Raw genomic sequence first — 21,262 nt, 5'->3', positions numbered from 1 at the left:
CAATGGGAATTTTAAAGACTAACTTTCTAAAATTGTTACTGTCTTATACAACATTACATCTGGTAACAAGAACTGGCTGGAGATAATAAACAAATGTGTCTTCTTATGGTCAAGAAGCGCGAGAACCTTAAGAAGGTATATTTTTCCAAGGTGTTACTTCTATTTTGTTGTGTTATAATAAAAGTTACACTTTAAGCCATTTCGTAGAAAAAAATAAGTTCTGTTAAGTAATTGGTTTCTTAAGTTGTGGAAGCGTGTAAAGCCCCAGCCCTTCATACTGTCAATGGATCCTACCCTCTTATTTCTAGAATCAGAGGCAAAGCCAACAATAATTGGGGGTAGGTTCTAACCATTACTACAACTGATTTTAAAAATCAGTAGAATAAGAAGACTTTGAAATACATTTTTCAGAAGTAAAAGAAGTCTAATGGCTGCCATTATTTATGGGCTGTAAACCACTGCCTTGTCATAGAAAAATCAAAGATCTTAGAAAGGATGATGAAAATACCCAGCTAGAATTACAGCTGTCCCTGAAAATCAGGCTCTGTTAAAGTATGGTGCTGGCATGTCATATTCTAGACCACTGTGTGAAAGAATGCATAATGTAAAAATGCTCACACCAACAACCTAAGGAGTGATGCTATGCAAATCAGCCTAGATACGAAGCACAGCAGCTATCTGGAGAACAGGTTGACAGAAAGCATTTACATAAATGCTTGTACATGTACTGACTCTAGTTATGCTAAAAGGTAGCATTAGCTTGTATTTTACAGTTATAGTTTCTAGAAATGCATATGCCAATGTCAAAAATAGGATTTGTATTGTTGTGCAAATAATGAGACTGGATGGAGATTATATTAATTAGAATAAGTAAGAGGGAAAATGCAAGAAAAATAATGTGTGCGTTCTAGTCAAACACATTCAAATGCGCTGTGCAGCAAAATTACACTGAGTGTGGTGTTATGTCTTGTTACATGCACTACAGTGTCTTGGCATAGCAAAGTACATTTCGCATAATTTTTAAACTGCGAGTAGGCCTGTGCTTATCTTATATCTAGGGGTCATGAGTTCCATTTTCTTGACAGGCAGGAGATATCTGCTCCATATTTTAAACAACATGTTTTTTTTTTTTGTTTTTTTTCTTTCAGAAAACAGACATAGATTAGAAAGGAAAGGATGAGATTTCGTAGGGATTATGTATTAAAATTGTGTTTAAAACACCTCTCATTTTTATTATGTATGCATATATGTGAAAAATTACTGCAAATTTAAAGGACATTGTTGATATATGTTTTAAGAAAATGTTGTTATAGTCTATGAAAGACGTCTTTTAAGTATATAAAAGTGGCATCAGCATTTGTGGAAGCATTCCACTAATGTTGAAGCATGACTTTAGTTGTGATTTGTCTTACATTTATTTTTGTGTTGGTGTTAGATATGAGTGGTAGCACTGGCTTCTGAGAACACTAACCAGTCTGGTATATGGATTTCTAGTACATATTCTATAACTGGCTACACCTTATCCAAGGTGTTGTGTCATGCCTTGCTTGTACTAGTTGTATTGTATTTCGGTCTTAAATGAAGACATTTAATAATGTGGTTACTTGAGTACGCAACTACATTATACCTAATTTCGGATTTACGTTGTTAGGTTTTGCACCATATCTGCTCTTTTGGAATTAAAATTTTGCCTGGAATTTATAGGGCATTGCAGTTTAACAATCATTTTTTGTATAACAAATTCCCAAATAAGTATTTACAAATTTGTTGTATGAAGAGTTCTAGCATATTCCTCTTTTTATATGTTTTTCTTTAGTTCAGAACTAGGTCATGGCTAAAAATAGGCCCCTTAAATCCAGTCCACCTGCCAGCTTTAATAAACAAAGGAAATAAATATCAACAAGCTGCAAAGTATATTTTTTATGCACACAGGGATACATTTTAAACTGTTTTTTTTTATCAAAAATGCGCAGTATAGAAATGTTTATTTCCTACATTTGTTTCCAGATTTATAATTGTATCCAAGAGTCACACATTATTTATCTGTAGGACAGCTTGTGCTATAACTTGAGAAAGCATAACACTGTATTGTCGGAGTTTTCAATGCTGCATAGATGACATTGAATTATACCTGCCCATCTCCATGAAGACACAAACATTTTTTTTGAGACCTGTCTTTCTGAGACAAGCAAGTGAATGGTTACCTGAGATATTGGTGCTGGACTATGGGTTATCTAGTAACAAACTGAGTAACATCACCATTAGTTAATGCTAAACTGTGGGGCAATCAGATAACAGCAGTTTTCGAGATGCATAGCCTGGACACTGTTTGACATTTGATATCTGATATTTAAAAATTAGGTGATTTCTTTTGTCAAAACACACAGCGCTGCCATCTCTGTAACCTACCCTAAGTGAAAGATGGTATTCCTCCAAGGATTTTGCTAGTTTGCATCATTTTGTTACCAAGCATCTGAACTATTTTTTTGCAAAGGATACAAGCTGATGATGTCCAGTAACTTAAGCTGATGCAAAACATGGATCCTAATTGTTTTTCCTATGAGTTGTCCTACAGTATTTGTATATTATGGACTGTACATGCTTTCTACAAAGTCAGATTCTGTCTTTTACATCCCTACAAACTCAGGTTTTGTCCATTTGCAGACTCACCTTAAGACAAGTTCACTCTGATACACCACTGAAACCTTATTAGATGTTCTTCTGTTCATAGGTGTTTACTAGGCTAATGGTCCTGGAGCCTTTACAACCCTAGCCCACAGGATTACCCTGGCATCGTGCCACCCAACCTTAGTTCCTAGTGCGTCTGTCGAGTAGAGCCACTGGAGTGATCCCAAGGTGAATTTTCTATTTCCCATCCACTTATCAAGATTTCCCTAGAAGAGTGCCAGTGAGGTACTCTGCTTGACATGTATGGGAAGTCTATTCCATAGCATGGGCAGTCTCTGGGTTATGAACCTGTCCCTCCAGCATGTTCTGTTGATTGTGTTAATGAGGTTGAGGTCTCTGGAGCGTGTAGTGCGGAGGGATTGGGATTTCTTTAGATGTAGCATTTCTAACAGAGCTGGGTCAGACATGACTTTGCAAGTCAAGCAGAGATCACCTCTAACTAGGCAATATGAGACAGAGAATAGTTGAAGTTTTTTGAATCTGTCCATATAGGACAAGTGTTTAGGGCCTAGGATCCTCTTTGCAAGGTACTTTTGTGGTCTCTCCAGTTGTTGTAGGTGTTTAGTGAGGTAAATGCCAAATGGGACATTGTACTTGATGATTGGTCTAATGAGGGAAAAGTAGAGAGAGACAATAACCTCTTTCTTCCTGGATGCAAAACCCTTAGTAATGAGATGTGCCACATAGAAGGACTTTTTGACCACCGTGGCAATGTGGTGGTAAAAGGGAGGTTGCTGTCAACCTGTGTTCCCAGATCTCTAATGCCTTCTGTGTTCAGTGGGCTACCATCAATGTGGTAATTCAAGGGAACCGGGTTTTTCCCAAAGGGGATGAAGACACTTTTTTGGCATTGAGCTTAAGGCCATGGCTCTGACACCAGTCATTGGTCTCATTGAGGCCTTTTTGTAGGATGTCAACATTGCTTGGGGAGTTAATAGCTTCCAACTTGCAATCATCTGGGAACTTTGTCAGCCAGAGTCCCTTCATGTTGGCCTGGACTTCAGAGAAGTAGATACCAAACAGGAGAGGACCCAGAACCGATCCCTGTGGGACTCCACTCATGACTGATCGGCAGTCTGACTTAGAACCCACAGTGTGAAAGTAGCTGACTCTATCTGTGAGCCAGTTTGCAACCCACCTAGTGATATAGGGGTCGATGCCTAGCTTAGTAAGTTTTTCTATGATTCCTGAGTGGGGAATGGTATCAAAGGCCTTGGCCAAATCAAGGTAGGCTGTATGAACCACCTTACCTTCATCCACAGCTCTGGTGACTGACTCGAAGTCGACCAAGTTGAGCAGGCTTGATCTACCCTTCACAAAAATAAACTGTGAAGGATCCAGAGTTTGGAGATTCCCTATATCCTTGTTTATTAGGTCCATGATGATGCATCCCATAGCTTTGCATATCAGACTCGTCAGGCTAATGGGGCGATAGTTCCCAGGGTCTGTAGTCGCTCCTCCTGGGTGGAGAGGGATGACTGTAGCAGTGCACCATTCGGTAGGGACAAAGCCTGAGGTGAGGCTGTGATTGAACAGGGCACACAGATGAGGTACCAATTCACTCTGTAGTTCATGTAGAACACAGCCAGGGATACTGTTGGGTCCCATAGAAGCTGTATTGTTTTGTTTTTCTATTTTGGAGCAAGGTGCAGTGGATATGAGAGGTGGTGACTTTAAAATTTATTTAGAGCAGAAGGAAGCTAAATGGCAGATCAAATTGCAAGCTGATAAAAAACCTGGCTTGAATGATGTTATTAACATAAAATGTTTTTTTAAAATATCATAAATTAAAGATAAATAAATGAAATGTAGGTTTCATATTTTAAGTATTGTTGCTATTAATGTTTTATGATTCAAGATAAATTACTTAATTGTTTAATAGAATAATTAATTATTTAGGGAGTAATTGTTTCTTATAAATTGTGAAGGTATGATGCTTTTTTATTCTGTTCTGAAGAAGTCCTTTGGATGAAAGTGGAGATTAAAGCTGTGTTACGCTAACGCTGCATTTTATTTCTTTTTTCTCAGTCACTGGTGGTGTTTTATTTTTTATTTGTTCCTGTGACACCTTGCTGCATTTTTTGGTTTATTGCTATGGAGATTCTTTACATAACTATAGAAGGCCTTGTGGTATCTGCTGGAATTCTGTTTTCATAGCTAGTTTTAGAGGATTTGATGAGGGATCTCAACCTTTTGTTGAGGCTGATAAGGGAGTTTTTTTCCGGTCTTGGGACTTCACCTTATTCCACATCAGTTTCCTCCTTCTGTTGTAGAGTTTGTTTGTTTATGGCAGGGGACCACCAGATTGCCTTCCTTTTTTGTGAGGAGAATGTCTTAGTTCTATTGGGTATGGCAAGATCCATGCATTTGTGTATGTGTTCGTACAGTGCATTGGTGTATGATTTGGCGATCATGCAACTATTCTCCATTTGCATGGGTGCCTTGAAGTTAGCCACTTCTGTTTTTAGGAGCCCAAAATTAGCTTTGGAGAAGTTTTCCATGGTGGTTACCTTTGTTGGGGGGGGGGGGGATATGGATTTCCAAGGTGCTTAGCTTGTGATTGGATCTGACCAGGGAGGATTTGACTATTGGTGTAGAGCAAGGGTCGCTCATGTTAGTAATGACCAGGTCCAGGATGTTGCTACCTCTAGTGGCGGTAAGAACAAGCTGGTCCAGGGCATTGGAATTAATTAATTCCGGAAAGTGTTGGGCAAGTGTATTGGTACATGAGTAGTTTTCCTAGTTAATGGAGGAGTAGTTGAAGTCATCCAGTATGAGAGTGTTAGGTTGGACCCTAATATTCTCCAGGGTGCTTAGGAATGTGGAGTGTGAATCTTGGGACATGGTTGGGGACCTATAGTAGGCTATGACCTGAATCGCTGTCTTACCCAATGTTAATTGCACCTGAAGCATCTCAGATGCATTGTGTTGGGCTACCAGTCTGGAGGTGTGCACATCCTTTATGAATATGGAAACACCACTGCCTTTGGAGCTTCGGTCCAAGTTCTGGGGCCAAAAGGTGTGGAATGAGTTGTAGCCTGGTAGTGCATGGGTGCTTTCTGCTGCCTTGAACCAGGTCTCTGTTAGAGCACAAATGTTGATGTTTTCCATTTTAAGGAGTACTTCGAGTGAGTGCATTTTGAGATTTAGACTTCTAGCATTGAGCAGCATGACCCTCAAATTGCATTTGTTTCTAGCTGTTACGGTGGTAATTTGGTCTTTGGAACACCGCTTAAAAAAAGGCACTATAGGGGTGGCAAGAGCCTTGACCAGTATCTGGAAGCCCAGGGGTGACAGGTGCAGGCCATCTTTGGCAAAGCATCGAGGTCTGTCAGTCATGTCATCCCACGCAGACAGATACTGGAGCCCCTTAGAATGACACCAGAAACTTAGCTAATTGTTGAAATCAATCATTTTCTGCTTGTACTGTGGTATCATTCTGGGTGATGGTAGGATGCTGCTCAGGCCTAGGGTCATATGCGCCTGGGCTACATAATCTGAGAGCTCCTCCATGTCATGTAGTCCAGGGAGGTACGTCTCAGGTCATTCACACCCATATGTACGATGCCAGAGTCCTTTTTGTACCTGTTGTTGAGGGACCTGAGTGCGTTATGTGGCAGATCCTGGCGCCTGACAGGCAGCTGATTGTTACTTTCTCCTTATTCAACCTAGTGAGTGAGACATCAGTGTGCCTCACTATTGAGTCACCTATGTCTAGTGTGTTGGGCATGTTGTTTTGCCTCAGGGGCTTTGGTTGAGTGGCACACTGTTTAGTAGAGTTATGTGTCTCATGATTAGTGTTGTGTTGTGGTGGTCGAGTGGGTTTCTTCCTTGGAGGTCCCTGCTGTTTGGTTAGATTTTTATTGAGAGCCTCCACAAAGATGGGTGTGTGGTTTGTGTTTTTATGTGAAGGCAATGCTGGTGTGTGCTCTGGAGGGCTATGTGTTCAATGTGGTGTGGTGCAAGTGTTGACCTTCTCCTCTTGACCAGCTATTCCAGTCTTGGCTGGAGAGTGCGTGGCTTCCAATTTGGATATACAAGTCCATCTCTCACAAGTCTGAGTGTTGGGGAGTAAGAGGAGAGGGTTGTCAGTGTACATGAGGCAGTTGCTACATTACCTCAGGATGCCCAAGTTCACCAGGTTAATAGGAGAAAGCACAGGGAACTGATCTTTAGACATGCCTGGAGGGGTGGGTATTAATAAGTACTGGAGCTGTTGTCATCTTAAAATAGTTGAAGGCTGATATTTTGTCTTTATGGTACCTGTCCTGCATAACTTTCTACCTCACTGGGTACAAAACTGAAAGGCTGTCTAGGATAATGAAAGTTTTGTAAATGCCTATCTGGGAACTGTTAACTGACCGCATCTTTTTCTGTTTATAACATTACTGCTTTATTCTTGTCGTGTTTTACTGTCTACATGTTTGTTTGTTGTTTTTTTTTTTTTTTTTAGTTATAGTACCTTGGTCTTTACAAGGATGGTTTATAAACAAAAATGTTTCTTGCTTTCCTGTGCTTTGCTTCCTGTGAATTGGTATCAAGAAAATGTGGGTAATACCATTGAAATGTACAGAAAACATTGGAATACTTAGCAGTGCATTATAGCTTGTTTTGTTCTATTTTGATACCAAATTTTACTATTTTTATGACACTTTCTAATCTTGCTGTTTGGGAAAAAGTAGTCAAAATATTTTAGAGCAAAGCATTTTAAAGATTTCAAAATTTATATCTGCCAACATAATCTAAGCTATTTTTCTGTTACACTTCTTTGTCAGCCAGCTATGACCCACTTAACCCTGATGGCAACATGCCAGGGCAACTAAAGCACACTGTGTAGATTAAGCAATTCATTTGGCAGCCCAGTTCTCAAGCAAACATTGTAGGAACATCCTGGAAATGCATACTGGATGCACCAAGTTTAATTGCACTTTTCTTTTCAGTTTCTGAATCAGTTATTTAATCAGTTTCTGAACCTTCCACCTTCCTTAACACAACAGCTGTTCATTGCTTCACTTCAATGCTGACATTAAGCAAGTCAGATGAATACTAGATAAAATGTATAGAAATGTAGACACGACTAGAGCAATTCAGTAATGCTATAGAGTTCATTTGTGTCCCATTCTGACACCTGACTTTGTTGTTTTTATAGTAATCGTTCAGATCATGTTATTTAGAAAACAGGGGCCAAAGCATCTTAGGATATGAATATAATGATGTGTTTGTACCCATGACAAAAAAAAAATGTCAGCTGATCTACTCAAAGTAGCATACAATAAGCCTGTTAATCTAAGCACAAAGTATTGTAAATTACAAAATTGTTTACTTTCTTCTAAACATTCCAGTATGTATTCAAGATATTGTTACCCTCTTAAGTGACTTACTTTTATTTTAAAGAGATTTAGGAAATGTATTATTAATATATTGGAATGCACTCATTTCAAGGGTTGATCACTGATGGTGCTGTATGAAATAACAAGGTTTAGGAAATATCTATTTCTATTATTAGCTTCATAAACTTATTTAAAATCACTCCGCAATAAACTGGGTACTGCATAACATTTTGTCACCCTGACACTGTATTGTTACCTCTGATCTTTAGCCAATAATAATAAATAAAATAGAACTTAATCATTACCTACAATTAAGATAGCATTTTGCAGTTGTAGTTTCCATTAATTTTATTTGAAACCTCAGTAACATTCTGATTATGTATATCTCCAATATCAATTAGCATGAAAAATATGGCACTGCTTAACAAGCTGATAGCAAGTTCCTCACCGATTCTCGGATGTATTAATCCTACCATATAAATGAACTGCTAATTAATGTAAACTGCATTGCTGGTAAAACATAAAAATGTGCATAATTTTTAAGTGTTACAGTCCTAATTTAAGACTGAATATTTTCACATATTTATACCACGTCACAGAAGCCCACAAGATCACATGCTCAAATGCTTAATAGATGTAGGTTTTTGCAGGATGGAGCAGCAAACTTTATATATATATATATATATATATATATATATATATATATATATATATATATATATATATATATATATAGTTCATTTTATTGAACTAGTTTCTATAAAAATTACTAGTGGAAATATAAAACATGCAACAAATGTAACAATGTTAGATGAATAACAGAGGATAATAGCAAATTATATAGAATATCTGTAATTTTTTCATAAAAACAGTTGGAATAAATAGTTATACTTCCTGAAACAAAGAAAGTGTTCCAGTAAACAGTCTCTGCAGGTCTGGAGGCTGAATTCAGTATATGTATGTAAATATCTAGATGTGTGTATGTGTGCGGGGGGGGAGGGGGTGTGTTGATCTGTATATGTATGTCTTACAGTATCACAAGATATAACAACTTAAGGTGCAAGGGACTACTTTACAAATGGCACTTTTCCCAGGCTAGCATTCTAATTGTATTAATTAAATACATATTAATTAACTAGACCTAGCCAAGTTGATTAGTTTCTAACAGACATTTTGCTACAGAGGTTGATACTTAGTGATACATAATCATTAAGAGATTAGAGTAGCCCTCACCTATGATATTTGAACTTTTGTGCATTTGAGTAGACAGGTGGCCTTCTGAAATCTTGTGCCTTGTTTTCATAATATAAATTAATGTATACCAAAGAAAATGAATGGTCTTAAATGCTTAATATGCCAGAGTTGCTCCATATTTGCTTTACATTTGTTGACCAAAACAATTCAATAAGGCACATGTATTGATTCAGAATAATAGTTTTACTGTTGTAACCATAGAAGAATGTGCAATCACTTCCAGCAAACGTTGATAGACACAGTGTTCAACTGTTCACATCATAACTTCTTCTTCTTTCAGCTTTTCCCGGTGAGGGGTCGCCACAGCGGATCACAGTCCGCTCATGATATAATTTGTTACAATTCAAGTTCTTTATTTACCAAAAGCACTCATTATTTTTGTTAAACTCTTTCTGCAGCACCTTGAACAAAATTACAAATGTACTTTCCTTACTGCATTGCAAATGCTCACTTTTGGTAACTACTATGATATTGCTGCTCTGTGTGATTCTGGTAAGCTATTTGACCATCACATAAATGGTCAAGCAAGTCAAAGGTAAATCTGATTTCCTGTAATTCAGATCAGTAACAGAAGCATACCTCATTAAAATCCTCATTAACTCTATATTCATCTTTCAACATTTAAGGATATCTTTGTATCAGTGCTTCCTGACAATAAGGAAAAAAAGATGCGGCATAGTTCCTAAAGTCTGCAAATTCCTGTAGTTGTATGCATAAGAATTTGCATTGACATAATATTTTTGCATGACCCAGAACACATTATCCTTCAGACCTGATTCTGTCCCTGTTTGGTTGCTAAAAAAATTCCATCGCACAGCAGGATCACAAAACATCGATACATATGTCATGCCTAGGAGCTCTCAGACTGAGCTGCAGTTTTAGAGCTATGTGCTTTGCAGTCGTATGCTTTAGCAAGTAAAAAAAATTATGGGATAATGCTGCTGCTCAAGGAAGACTCAAATCAACACATACAAGGTGTGACTCACGTACAGCTGCATACGCAGTTGCTCCATGATAAATGCTGATATTATACATCTTAACTGTACAGAGTTTTGCAGAATATCCAGATTTTTGTCTCATATTTTGGTACATTTTTCATAAAATTGTATTTTTCTGCCAAACTAGTGCCAAATCATTTAAGACTGAAGTTAAAAAATAATGACAGACATTTGAGTTTCAGGCTTCATACCCATCAGAAAAATCCATGCTAATGCAAAACTTGTTATTCTATCAACTTTCTAAGTTTCTAAGAACAATATTTAAAAATTGTCCCTACGTCCCACGTTTACTTATGTTTTTGTCCAGATTTCTTGCTCTAAGAGGTTGAGAGATATGGCTGACATGCTATAGCAGGCTCTCTCAGCATTAACCAGAAGACCTATGTTTGAATCACACCGCTTCCACTTACTCACTGCAGCATATTCAACATATTACTTATTCCTATCTTATTTCTCATTAGACAAAGCCTCTGAACTTCCCTATATTACATAGAAGAACCAATGAAATCAGTTGCAGTAGCATCAAAGGGGCCTACAAATGTGTTTAAGCAGTTTTTACAAGCAGTCAGAAGTTTTCAGTAACTGCAAAGTGCTCTTTTCAGCTGCAAAACTGTATACTGTCATACTATGAAGATACTCTCCTCGGTGCATGGAATATGGTTTTAAAAAGCTTTTTAGATGTAGCCACAAGCTTTCAATAAATGCAAAGTGTGAAATTTGACTTTAAAACTCCATTTAATCAGGCCATGAAGTAAGTCCCCCAAGTCTATGCAATCAACATTGTGGAAGCAGCGAAAACAACTAGCTATAGGACAAGTTGTCCTACCTCTACAGATATGCCATGACATAATTGTTTGAACTGACACAGTTACCCAAAAGGCAAAACCTCTGGCAGAAAAAATCCATGCATCCACACCAGACAACACTGAATCCAGACGTATTATAGCACACAACATCAGTAACGACCTCACTTACAGCTGTTGTTTTTTGTCAGGGCAAATTCCAGAAAGGACCTTATCACTCTTTCAGAAACTTCAGCAGGATTATGCCAATCAGCATTTTTGTGTGTCCTGTTTGCAGAAATGTAACTTGTTTGGTAGCTATATATCAAACATTATTGCTATATTTCTTTTGTGAATAAAATGAATGTTATGTTATATACATAAGAGAAATCAGTATGTCTAAAAATTAATGTTATGTAACATACATAAGAAAACTCAATGTGTCTCACTATATGGATTTATGTACTGCTTATGCAGATTAAGGTGGGGCAGCCAAAACTGGAAGATTCATGTTAGATACTTATTTATAAAAAGAGGAAATGGTACAGTATCTAAAAGAGTCTTGGATATATGAAAGATGGGGAAAGGGAAGAGATGGAGCAATATTGCACAACTACTAGCTGTAGTGTTAGGTGGGCATGCTGACCTGATGAGCTCTTTCTATTTGCATCGTCATACGTTCATGGATTCATGTTTCCACATGACGACTTTGACATTCAAGGCATTATAATTGATAACTCGTGCTCATTCCTTAGATGTGGCATAGATTTAATAAAAAAGACAAATGGGCTTCTTTTGTCTAAATTTCTTAGAACTCTACTCAGTGGTATCTGGGGTTATAGCTCCTATCACACCACCAGATCTGCTGTTTAGAAACACTTCATGACATATTTCTTATCTGTAAAAGAAAGGCTTCTATTTTCCTTTTAGCATTTCATCCATGCAACTTTGCATGACCCAATGTAATTTCATATACATCTGCTCCCCAGCACTTATCTCCCTCAACCCGCTAGTGGAGAACCCGGATGCCCTCTTTGCCTAACAAGTATTTCTAACACTGTCTTTCTTAGTCCATTTTGCTATCATCATTAATATATGTGCGCTTGTGTCTGTTAGCTGGACTACTACTTCAAAGGCATAAGACGTATCTATCACTGTGTATAATACATATGTGTAATGGTTGAAAAAATCATAAAAAAAATCACATATACTTTTACAGAAGTTGTTATGCAGATGAACATAGCAGCACAAATCTGAAGAATAAAACTGTTTTATAACAACTTGGACATATAACTCCCACTGCCACCCTCCAAAAAATGCTGGTGGTCTTACGTGATACGAAAATTGTGATATCTAAATTCTAGTAAATATCCTAGCTCACTCATAGTTCACTGTCACATGAAAAGATCAAATGCTCTTTCTCAGCAGGCCTTGCTTTAGGTATCTACTAACAGCCCCTCTGTCAGTCTTATGTCACCAGTCTTCTTATATATTTCAACATCATGAAGACACAGCAGCTTAGAAATTCATACATAACTTGAAAGCTAACAAACAGGTATGTAGAAAAACTGCAAGTCTGATAAGAAAAAAGGCAAGTGTAATCCAGATACATACTTTAATTTTTAACATATATAAATGTGTCATGGCATCCAGGAAAAGCTATATGCCTGAAATTTACTTTAATCAGAAAATTATTATGGTGACATAGAAAATCATAAATATGTTAAATGAACTAAAAGGTGGAATGCAAGAGATAAAAAAATAAAAGAAAGACACAAAACAAGCTTGACAGAAGGAAGGCCTCCTAATAAATTCATGCCTCATGAATACCTACAGCCACAAACTTGATCAATAAAAATAAGTACTTACCTCCTTAATACTCCTCCCAGAAGGGAGGCATTGAGACATTCTGGTGGGGACAATCTTCTCTGCACTTCACCAACAGTCACTTTGTACTTGGATGTAGAACTTAGGAGGGAGAGGCGCCCAGGGACAGAACAAAACACCTCATTTGGGTTTGTCACCCCGCCTATTAGGCCATCTTTGTTTATAGATAGGGAAGATATTGTGGTACCATTTGCTTTGGAGGGAACTGGCACTAAATCAAGAAAACAAGAAATTAAATAATTATTCTTAAAGACAGTCTATGAAATATTGTAGTTCATATTGATTACATTGAAAATCGTAATAAAACTGTGCTTATTATTTAAAAATAAGATATACATATCTAATCATCTGAGATAACATTGCAAAATCATTCTTTAGAATATACATTAATAAACATTTAATTTCAGATTATAGTGAGTACTGTAGAAAACAGACACTAATTGTTTAATAGTGCTATGATCCCATTATAAAAGCTGGTATGATACTCTAACAAAGTTAACTGGTTCCCTTCTATTCTGCACTGCAAATTCTGGGCATCATTTAGGATAAATAATCCTGATTTTCTTTAGCTTTTTCTAGTGCACTTGGATTGGTCCAGCAATCACTGTTGTGGCCATTCTTCTGAAGCTTTGTGCTCAGGGAAAACCTGCAGTGATGGTCATATTGTTATGGACAAAAGACACATTTAAAAGAATCTGTAACCTCTTAATATCATATAATATAAATGTAAAATGGATAACAACTCACTGCAATGCCTATAAGACATCTTTGTAACTTATTAGTCCCTGTACCAGAGTGAATACATCATGGGTCTATATCCACCCAACAATGCCCTAGTAATCTAACTGCATGAATTAAATAAAGGGTGTGAGAAGAGCGAGTCCACGTGTCCACTTAAACACATTTAGAGACAGTACTGACAGCAAATAAGATGTTGTGTCACATGTCTGTTGTTAGTGTTAATACTGTTAAACTGATTTCTCTTCTCAAATGTTAAAGGGAACCTCTATCCAAATGTCACATTTTCTCATCACAAAGTGTGTCTCTTTTCTTTAATCTAACCCAAAGAATTCCACAATGAATACCAACTCATTTCTGTGTTTAATAACTGTAAAATCTCACAATTTATTCCTGGTCTTCATCTTATCATCTGTGAGACTAAGTATGCTAGGAGGGAGATGGTAGCTATATCTCAGGCTTTTATGATCTTAAGAAAACAGAGTAATTAAGTACCTCACTGATTATAGCTATAGGTCAAAGAAAAAAGTTTTAAGCCTAAACACGGACTGCATTCATTACTATCACTCAAAGATAACAAAATTCACACACCAACCAGAAAAAAAGTATCTTGGAAGTTAGAACTACAGATCTGATTTTGAATCTTCTTCTTCTTCTTTTGGCTTTTCCCGGTTAGGGGTCACCACAGCAGATCACCTGTCCGCTCATGATTGCCAGTGCAGTTTTACAGTGTTGAGTTGCCAGCCCGGCGCACAACCTTCCACAGAAGGCACACACACACACAAACGCACTCACACCTAGGGCCAATTTAGTGTCCAATCCACCTACAGCATGTCTTTAGGGATGTGGGAGGAAACTGGAGCACCCGGAGGAAACCCATGTGACCACAGGGAAAACATGCAGACTCCGCAAAGAAGGTACCCCAGACAAGGATCGAACCAAAGAACCTCTTGCTGTGAGGTGGCAAAGCTAACCGCTGCACCACCGTGTCTGCCCACAGATCTGAGTTTGAATAATAACACTAAATAAGTTGCTTAATATTTTGACATAATTTAACACTTTGTGCAAGAAATGGCTACTAACAGGAATCAAAGGATATCATAGCAAAAGGGTAACTGTTATTCTTACAAGAGACAACCGAAAAAAGCAGAAAATGCAATTGCAAGGCAAGCAGAGGGACATTATCACAGGAAATGTTCTTTTCAACACACTATACTTTGTTTCCCAATAAAATTGCATCAGGTAAGTAAAAAAGTACGGTTTTGTAAGCTTAAACATACCATGACAGTTGATGTTCAAATGATTACTGCTGAAGTAGCCTTAGCTATATGGGGTTATATCAGCCGTCAAGCTTTCAGAGCTTCAGAGCAGATTATAAGTGCCCAAACAGTCAAGCAGCTCAAGCTGAGCAAACTAAAAGATAAGTTTGGGTGTGAAGCCCTTCAGAGCTCCACTGCACAACAAAAATTAAATGTCTCACCCCAGCATAAAAACACACCAAAAAACAAGAGGGATAGAGGGAGGGAGTGGCTACTGCAGCAGTGATCGTTCAAACATCTGCTGTCATGGTAAGTTTACTTACACAACTGTATGTCATCATTGTGATCACTGCTGCAGCAACCTTAGCTATATAGGTAGATTACCATACCTAAATACATTTAGGAGGTGGAAGGAGAAGAATCCACACACCCCTGCAGAATGGTCCCAGCAAAGACTGATCTGGACCTAGAGAAGGAACCAAGCTTATAGTGATATGAAAATATATGTACAAAGGACCAAGTAGCAGCTTCTAGAATATTTCTAGAGTTCAACCCTTTTCAAAAAGGCATAGATGGAGCAAAGACCCTGGTAGAGAGGGCCTTGACCCTGTTAAGAATAGTTTTGTTACGGTGTGTATAACAATGGGTAAAGCAGCTTTATACAACCATTTGGAAATAGTCGGTTTTTACACAAGTTGCCCCTTCTTTTTGCCTTCAAAAGAAATGAACAACTGATCTGAAGATCTGAAAGATTTAGTTCTGTAAAGATAGTACTTGAGTTGTCTGTAGACATCCAAGGTATAAAGTATCCTTTTTCCCTCATTTCTAGGTTCAGGAAAGAAAAGGGGGAGTTGGATAATTTGGCTTAAAGTAAACTTGAATACCACTTTAGGCATAAAAGAAGGATTGGTTCTCAAAGAAACCATGTCACTATGGAAAATGAGATAGGACTGACTTGCCATAAGAGCTTATAACTAATTTACCCTTCTTACAGAGGTCAGAGCAATCAGTGAAATTGTTTTCCATGTTAAGAACCTCAAGTCTTCCAGACTAGCTGGTTCAAATGGACAAACTGTTAGCTTCTCTAACACAAAATTAAGATCCCAAGTTGGGGCCACCATTTTTCTTGGAAGCCTCTTATACAAAATCCCTTTCAAAAACGTTTTAATATGAGACTGCATTGAAAGAGGAGGATCAGTGGGTAGACATGCTGAAATGGCCAATAAATTAACCTTGACAGAGGAATAATAAAGGCCATAGGATAGTAACACACACAAATATTGCAGAACCAGAGAACAATTAGCCCTGAATGGGTACTAGTTGTGTTGTTGCACCAAACAGAAAACCTTTTCTATTTGCTAAAACCTGATTTTCTAATATCAGGCCTTCTTGCCTCCATTAGTACCTGCTGCACATGCTCAGTAAACCGGTGCCTAAAGGGAATTGAGACTTTATCATCCAGACAATCAAGTGAAGTTGAATGATGTCAGAGTGTATTAAACACCCCTGTTTTTGCGTGAGTATATCCAGTCTGTGAGGAAGCTTGTGGTAATTGTCCCAGCCATTTCCAAAAGAAGATAGAACAATGTTTGCCTAGGCCAGAAGGGAGCCACCCCAATGATCTTGGGGGATTCCTTTACAATCTTCAGAAGTACCCTGTAAAGAGTGGAAATGCATACATGAACATTCCTATCCAAGGAAAAGAAAATGCATCTGTTTTGCAGGCTTTCTCGCATGGAGTTCTGGAACAGAATCTTGCCATTTGATTCTTCGGAGAGAAGGCAAAGAGGTCTACTTGAACTCCCCACAGATGGATTACATCTTGGTAGACCCCTGATCTAGTTTCCATTTGTCAGGATCTGCTGTAGTCCTATTCCGCTTGACTGCAACATAATTTTGATGTGTCAGAATGCAGGATGCCTGTAGAGTGAGATTGTGATGTGAAGCTATATCCCAAGCTAGCATGGCTAGTCTACAAAGGGAGTATGACCTGGATCCCCTTGCTTATGTACCACATGACTGTGGCATTTTCTGTAATCACTTGAAGTCCTTGGGACCAAAGGTGGTTCAGTGAGTTGAGTGCCTTGATCAGGGCAGGCATCACCTTGATATTTGTGTGCTTTCATCTGTCCTTGGTATCCAACATCATCTGCACTTTTATCCCTCCTAAAACTGCTCCCCAAGCAAAGTCCAAAGCATCTGCAGTGATGGACTACTTTTGAGCAGGGAGAGAGAAGGGGTTACCTGGATTTAAGGATATCTGTTGTCTCCACCAAAAGATTTCTGTTCTTACAAACCTTAGCACTGGAATTTGAAAAAAACAGATTGTTAATGCTCGTACAAAAGAGATTTCAAATACCACTATATCTCTCTCATGTGGAGTCTTGCCAGGGGTATCATGAGAATCATAGACACCATGAGACCCAAAATCTTGAGGTATTTCAAAGCAGTGACCGAAGACTGAGCAGAAAACCTTATAAATAGATCTAAATAAAGATCTATTTTTTTTCTGTGCAAGAAAAGTTCTTTGAACTGTGGTGTCTAGTTGACATCCCAAGAACACAATCCTGTGTAAAGGACTGTTCAAAAACACTTTTGAATGTTCTCTTGAAATCCTAGCTTGTGTAAGAGATCTCTTACCCAAAAGAGAGATTCCTGACAATTTGAAAAAGACTCTGCAAATATAAGCAAGTCATCTAAATATGGAAAAATGTAGATACCATGTAGCCTGTAATGAGCTACAATGGAAGCTACACACTGTTAACACTCTTGTTACAGTAGTTTGTCCAAAGAGTAAGGTGGAGAACTGATAATATGATCCAGACATACAAAACCTTAAACATCTGAAATCTGAATGAATAGGGATATGATAAGCATCTTTTGTCTAGTAATGCCATGAAACTTGAAAGAGGAAGAAGATCTAAAGGGCTGTGAAGTGACATCATTTTGAATTTGAGCACCATCACAAACAGGGTTAGGAAAGAAAGATCCAAAACTAGTCTGCAAGCATTATCCTTTCTTTGGCACTAGGAACATCCTTGAATAAAATCATTTCCCCAGCTGGGAGAGAGGAACTGGTACTATCACTGCTTGGGACAACATCTGATGAAGAACCAGTGGAAACAAATTTGATCTGGAGGATGAATAATTACCCCCTGGAAAGGAGGAATTTTCTCCCACTGCCACCTGTAACCTTGATTAATGATTTTTAGAACCCATTTGTCTGAAACAATTTGTTACCAAAAAGAAAAATGGATATTCAGACTTTCTGGAAGAAAAAAGTGGCCAGGGTGGGAACTGGCAACAATGTCTTTTGAACAGTCATTCAGACTTGTTGGGCTGTACTTGGTTTTAGGAGCCTCAGGACCTCTTTCTGAAGCCCTCTAGCCATTTCTTCTTAAATATCTATTTTCCTCTATTTTGTTCAGACTGTTTATTCTAGTTTTTTTGTTCTTTTTTTGTTTGTTTGGGGAGGGGTTGCCAAAATTGGATGAGGAGATAGTAAATCTCTTAGCAAATTTGGAAAAGGAAGGTTGGAAAATTTTAGACATTCCCTGGATCAGTTTGTCCCTTTTGTCACACTCTTTGATCACCTCTGCAGCACAGGGACCAAACACTAAATCTCTATCTAAGGGAGAATTCAAAATCTCATTTTTAATATCATCTGGAAAGTTCTGAGAATGTAGCCATGCAAACCTCCTCAAAACATTACCAGTGGCCATAGCCCTTGAAGTATCAAAAGAGTCATACATGTACTTTAAACAATGAGTAGTGACCTGTACAACAGAAGAAACTAAGTTACGTAAAACAGATTTTCCTCACAAGAATAAGCTGCAGATAAAACATTCCTCATACTTTCACAATTTGTCAGAACAAACTTTAACATATGAGCTTCAAAATTCAAAATTCTGAAAACCAAAATTACAGAATTCTTCCTCATACACATCATTAATTATCTCATCCTTATCAGAAAGAGTAGGATTGAATTAACTAAGTGCTTAGCAACAGTGATCAAATAAAGCTATAGCTGCTGGGTCAAGTTTGGGAATAGTGTATTTAAAAGTCTAAGGAACTTTATACATCCTACCTGCCTTTTTTAGGGGCAGCTGGCTGACTGTCAGAAAAGTTGCAGGCAGTAACACACACATTCTCTAAATCAGACAGGACCAGAGGAATGGGTATAAGTTCTGGAAAATCCTTCTGTAACAACTCCTAGCACTTTCTGAGGGACTGAGAAACCTCAGTGTTCTCCCACTCTAACACCGGCACATTCTAGCAATAGTTTCAGAGAAAAAGAAACCCCAGAAATTGAGCTCTCCTTGGAGTCTGAATCAAAAATCTGAAAAAAAAACTGTATCCATCCCTGCATCTTCCTGTTCAGATTCAGAGTCTTGAATCTCTTCAGGAAAAAAGGCATCCCTCTTTCTTTCACCAGAAACTACTTTACAAGAAGGATCAATGGCCTGAATTAAACCTTGAGCGAGACCCAGCAAACTACCGCTATCTAAAGAAATGTGAGGAGGAGGAGGAGATACATGCTTGGTTTTCTGTTTCTTTTTTACAGGAAAACTGGGGCCATCTGTGTTACTAATGGCATCAGCAGCTTTACCAGGGATGTGAGCAGCATTCTGACACAACAGGGAAACTTTCCCTGCTCCCTCTCCCAGGACCGACAGGAGTGGATTTCCCTTGCCACTAAGAGGATGCCAACAGCCACAGAGTAAGTGGCTATATCACATTCCATAGTGGCTATAGGTACACCAGAGAGAACCAGGACAAAAGATGAGTGGTCTGAGGTACAACAAATGGCCACAGCAGAGTCATCCACATGTGGCTGGAGCAAATTGCTAGCCTGCTGTGGTGGCAAAGGATGTTTGTTTATTTTTTTCTTTTTATGTCTGGAATAAGGACTGACCATGGGACCAGTAGTCTGTTCTATGGTCAAGCCAAAAATGATGCCTCTTTCTCAGAGAAGACAAGCAGCAATTGCCAGTAAACACTACCAGTCCAGAAAAGTTTTTTTTTTTACAGAAAAACACAGTAAAAAAGCATTTCAAAACGCTATGCTAGCCCCATAAAAGTAAAATAAACACTGTTTCTCCTTAGAAAAAAATGTTTTCAGTTATTTTATATCACTTTTAAACTGACAGAAAAAAAATAAGCACTAAGCACTCCATTTACATTTACGATACAGTCTAGAGGCAATCCATTAAAATACAACACTCACAGTTTTGTTTTTCATCAAAGGGAACTTACCTGCCCAGCAAAGGAAAGTAGAAGCTGACTATCAATACCTGAAGGCCTCAGAGGATTGTACTCTTCGGCAGCGGTAAAGCTCTGAAGAGCTTCACTCCCAAGCATGTCCTTTAATCAGCTCAGCTCAAGCATCTTGATGGTTTGGGCACTTGGAAGGTGCCCTGAAGCTTTGGAAGCTGGCCTGCTGTTGTATCCTTCGCAGGATATAACCCATATAGTTAAGACCACTGCAGCAGTGATCAATATAATCAAAATCCTTGATTGTTAAAATTAAATCATCTAGTCTTTCAGCCCTTCATCCAAAGTTTGAGGTATAACAAATTAAGAAAAATAATAGCCTCCTGGCAGTATAAGCCTTGGCTCCAGATGACTGTCCCTTTTGAAGTGACACCCCAACCCCATGTGCAAAAATGGGAAAAGGGCTTGTGGATGGATGGAATGACCATTTAGAGTATTATAGATGCGATGATTTTGCAGAAAAGATATGATATAAAAACTGTTAGTTTTTTTAGTGAAATATTCCATAAAGGCAGAATTAAAACTTAACTTCACTTCTATTACTAATAATAGTGAATACTGAAACTATAATTCCATATCAAGCTAGACAAACCCAGTGCCATCCATTTCTCCTCAGGTTTAGTAAAGTTGCTGTGAGCCACAAAGGATACCCGTCTAGATGAAGTTTACTAATAAGCTTATTTAATACTAAATATACTGTTGTAATACCAACACACCCATGAGAGGTGCTACCTGGATCTCTCACCATCTTGACACTAGTCAGTGATGAACTTTAAATTTGCAAGACAGCATTGAATGAAAGTATCGGAGGAAAATTCCACCGAAAGGAATGCATTTATTGACCATCATCTTCCTGCACTTTGTAAGACAATGCTAACAAAAATCAGAAAAAGAGAAATGTTACCTGTCAATAAGATAGAGCTAAAGCAAAGCTACTTAGGGCAGAATCACTGCAAACAGTGTCAGATTACAAAAACAAGTAATTTGCAATAGCCACTACCACTTGTATGAATAACAGATATAATGTAATAATTGCATGTGCTCTAAGGCCA

At 38.1% G+C, this 21,262-nt stretch overlaps 1 protein-coding gene across 4 annotated transcripts in view; it reads right to left on the bottom strand.

Annotated features, from left to right (window-relative positions):
• Window positions 1-21,262, bottom strand: part of TFAP2E (transcription factor AP-2 epsilon) — a 213,204-nt gene that overhangs the window by 87,987 nt on the left and 103,955 nt on the right. For all 4 annotated transcript variants that reach the window (XM_044059502.1, XM_044059522.1, XM_044059513.1 and 1 more), the window contains one exon: window positions 12,922-13,150. In XM_044059502.1, coding sequence (XP_043915437.1) covers window positions 12,922-13,150 — 229 coding nt within the window. The remainder of the gene's footprint in view (window positions 1-12,921; window positions 13,151-21,262) is intronic.

Source organism: Protopterus annectens, chromosome 1.part2 (assembly GCF_019279795.1).
Source record: "Protopterus annectens isolate FY-2018-M chromosome 1.part2, PAN1.0, whole genome shotgun sequence".
Taxonomy (NCBI): domain Eukaryota; kingdom Metazoa; phylum Chordata; order Ceratodontiformes; family Protopteridae; genus Protopterus; species Protopterus annectens.
Note: the sequence above shows the minus strand (reverse complement) of the source record. Positions and strands in the feature narration are given on the sequence as shown.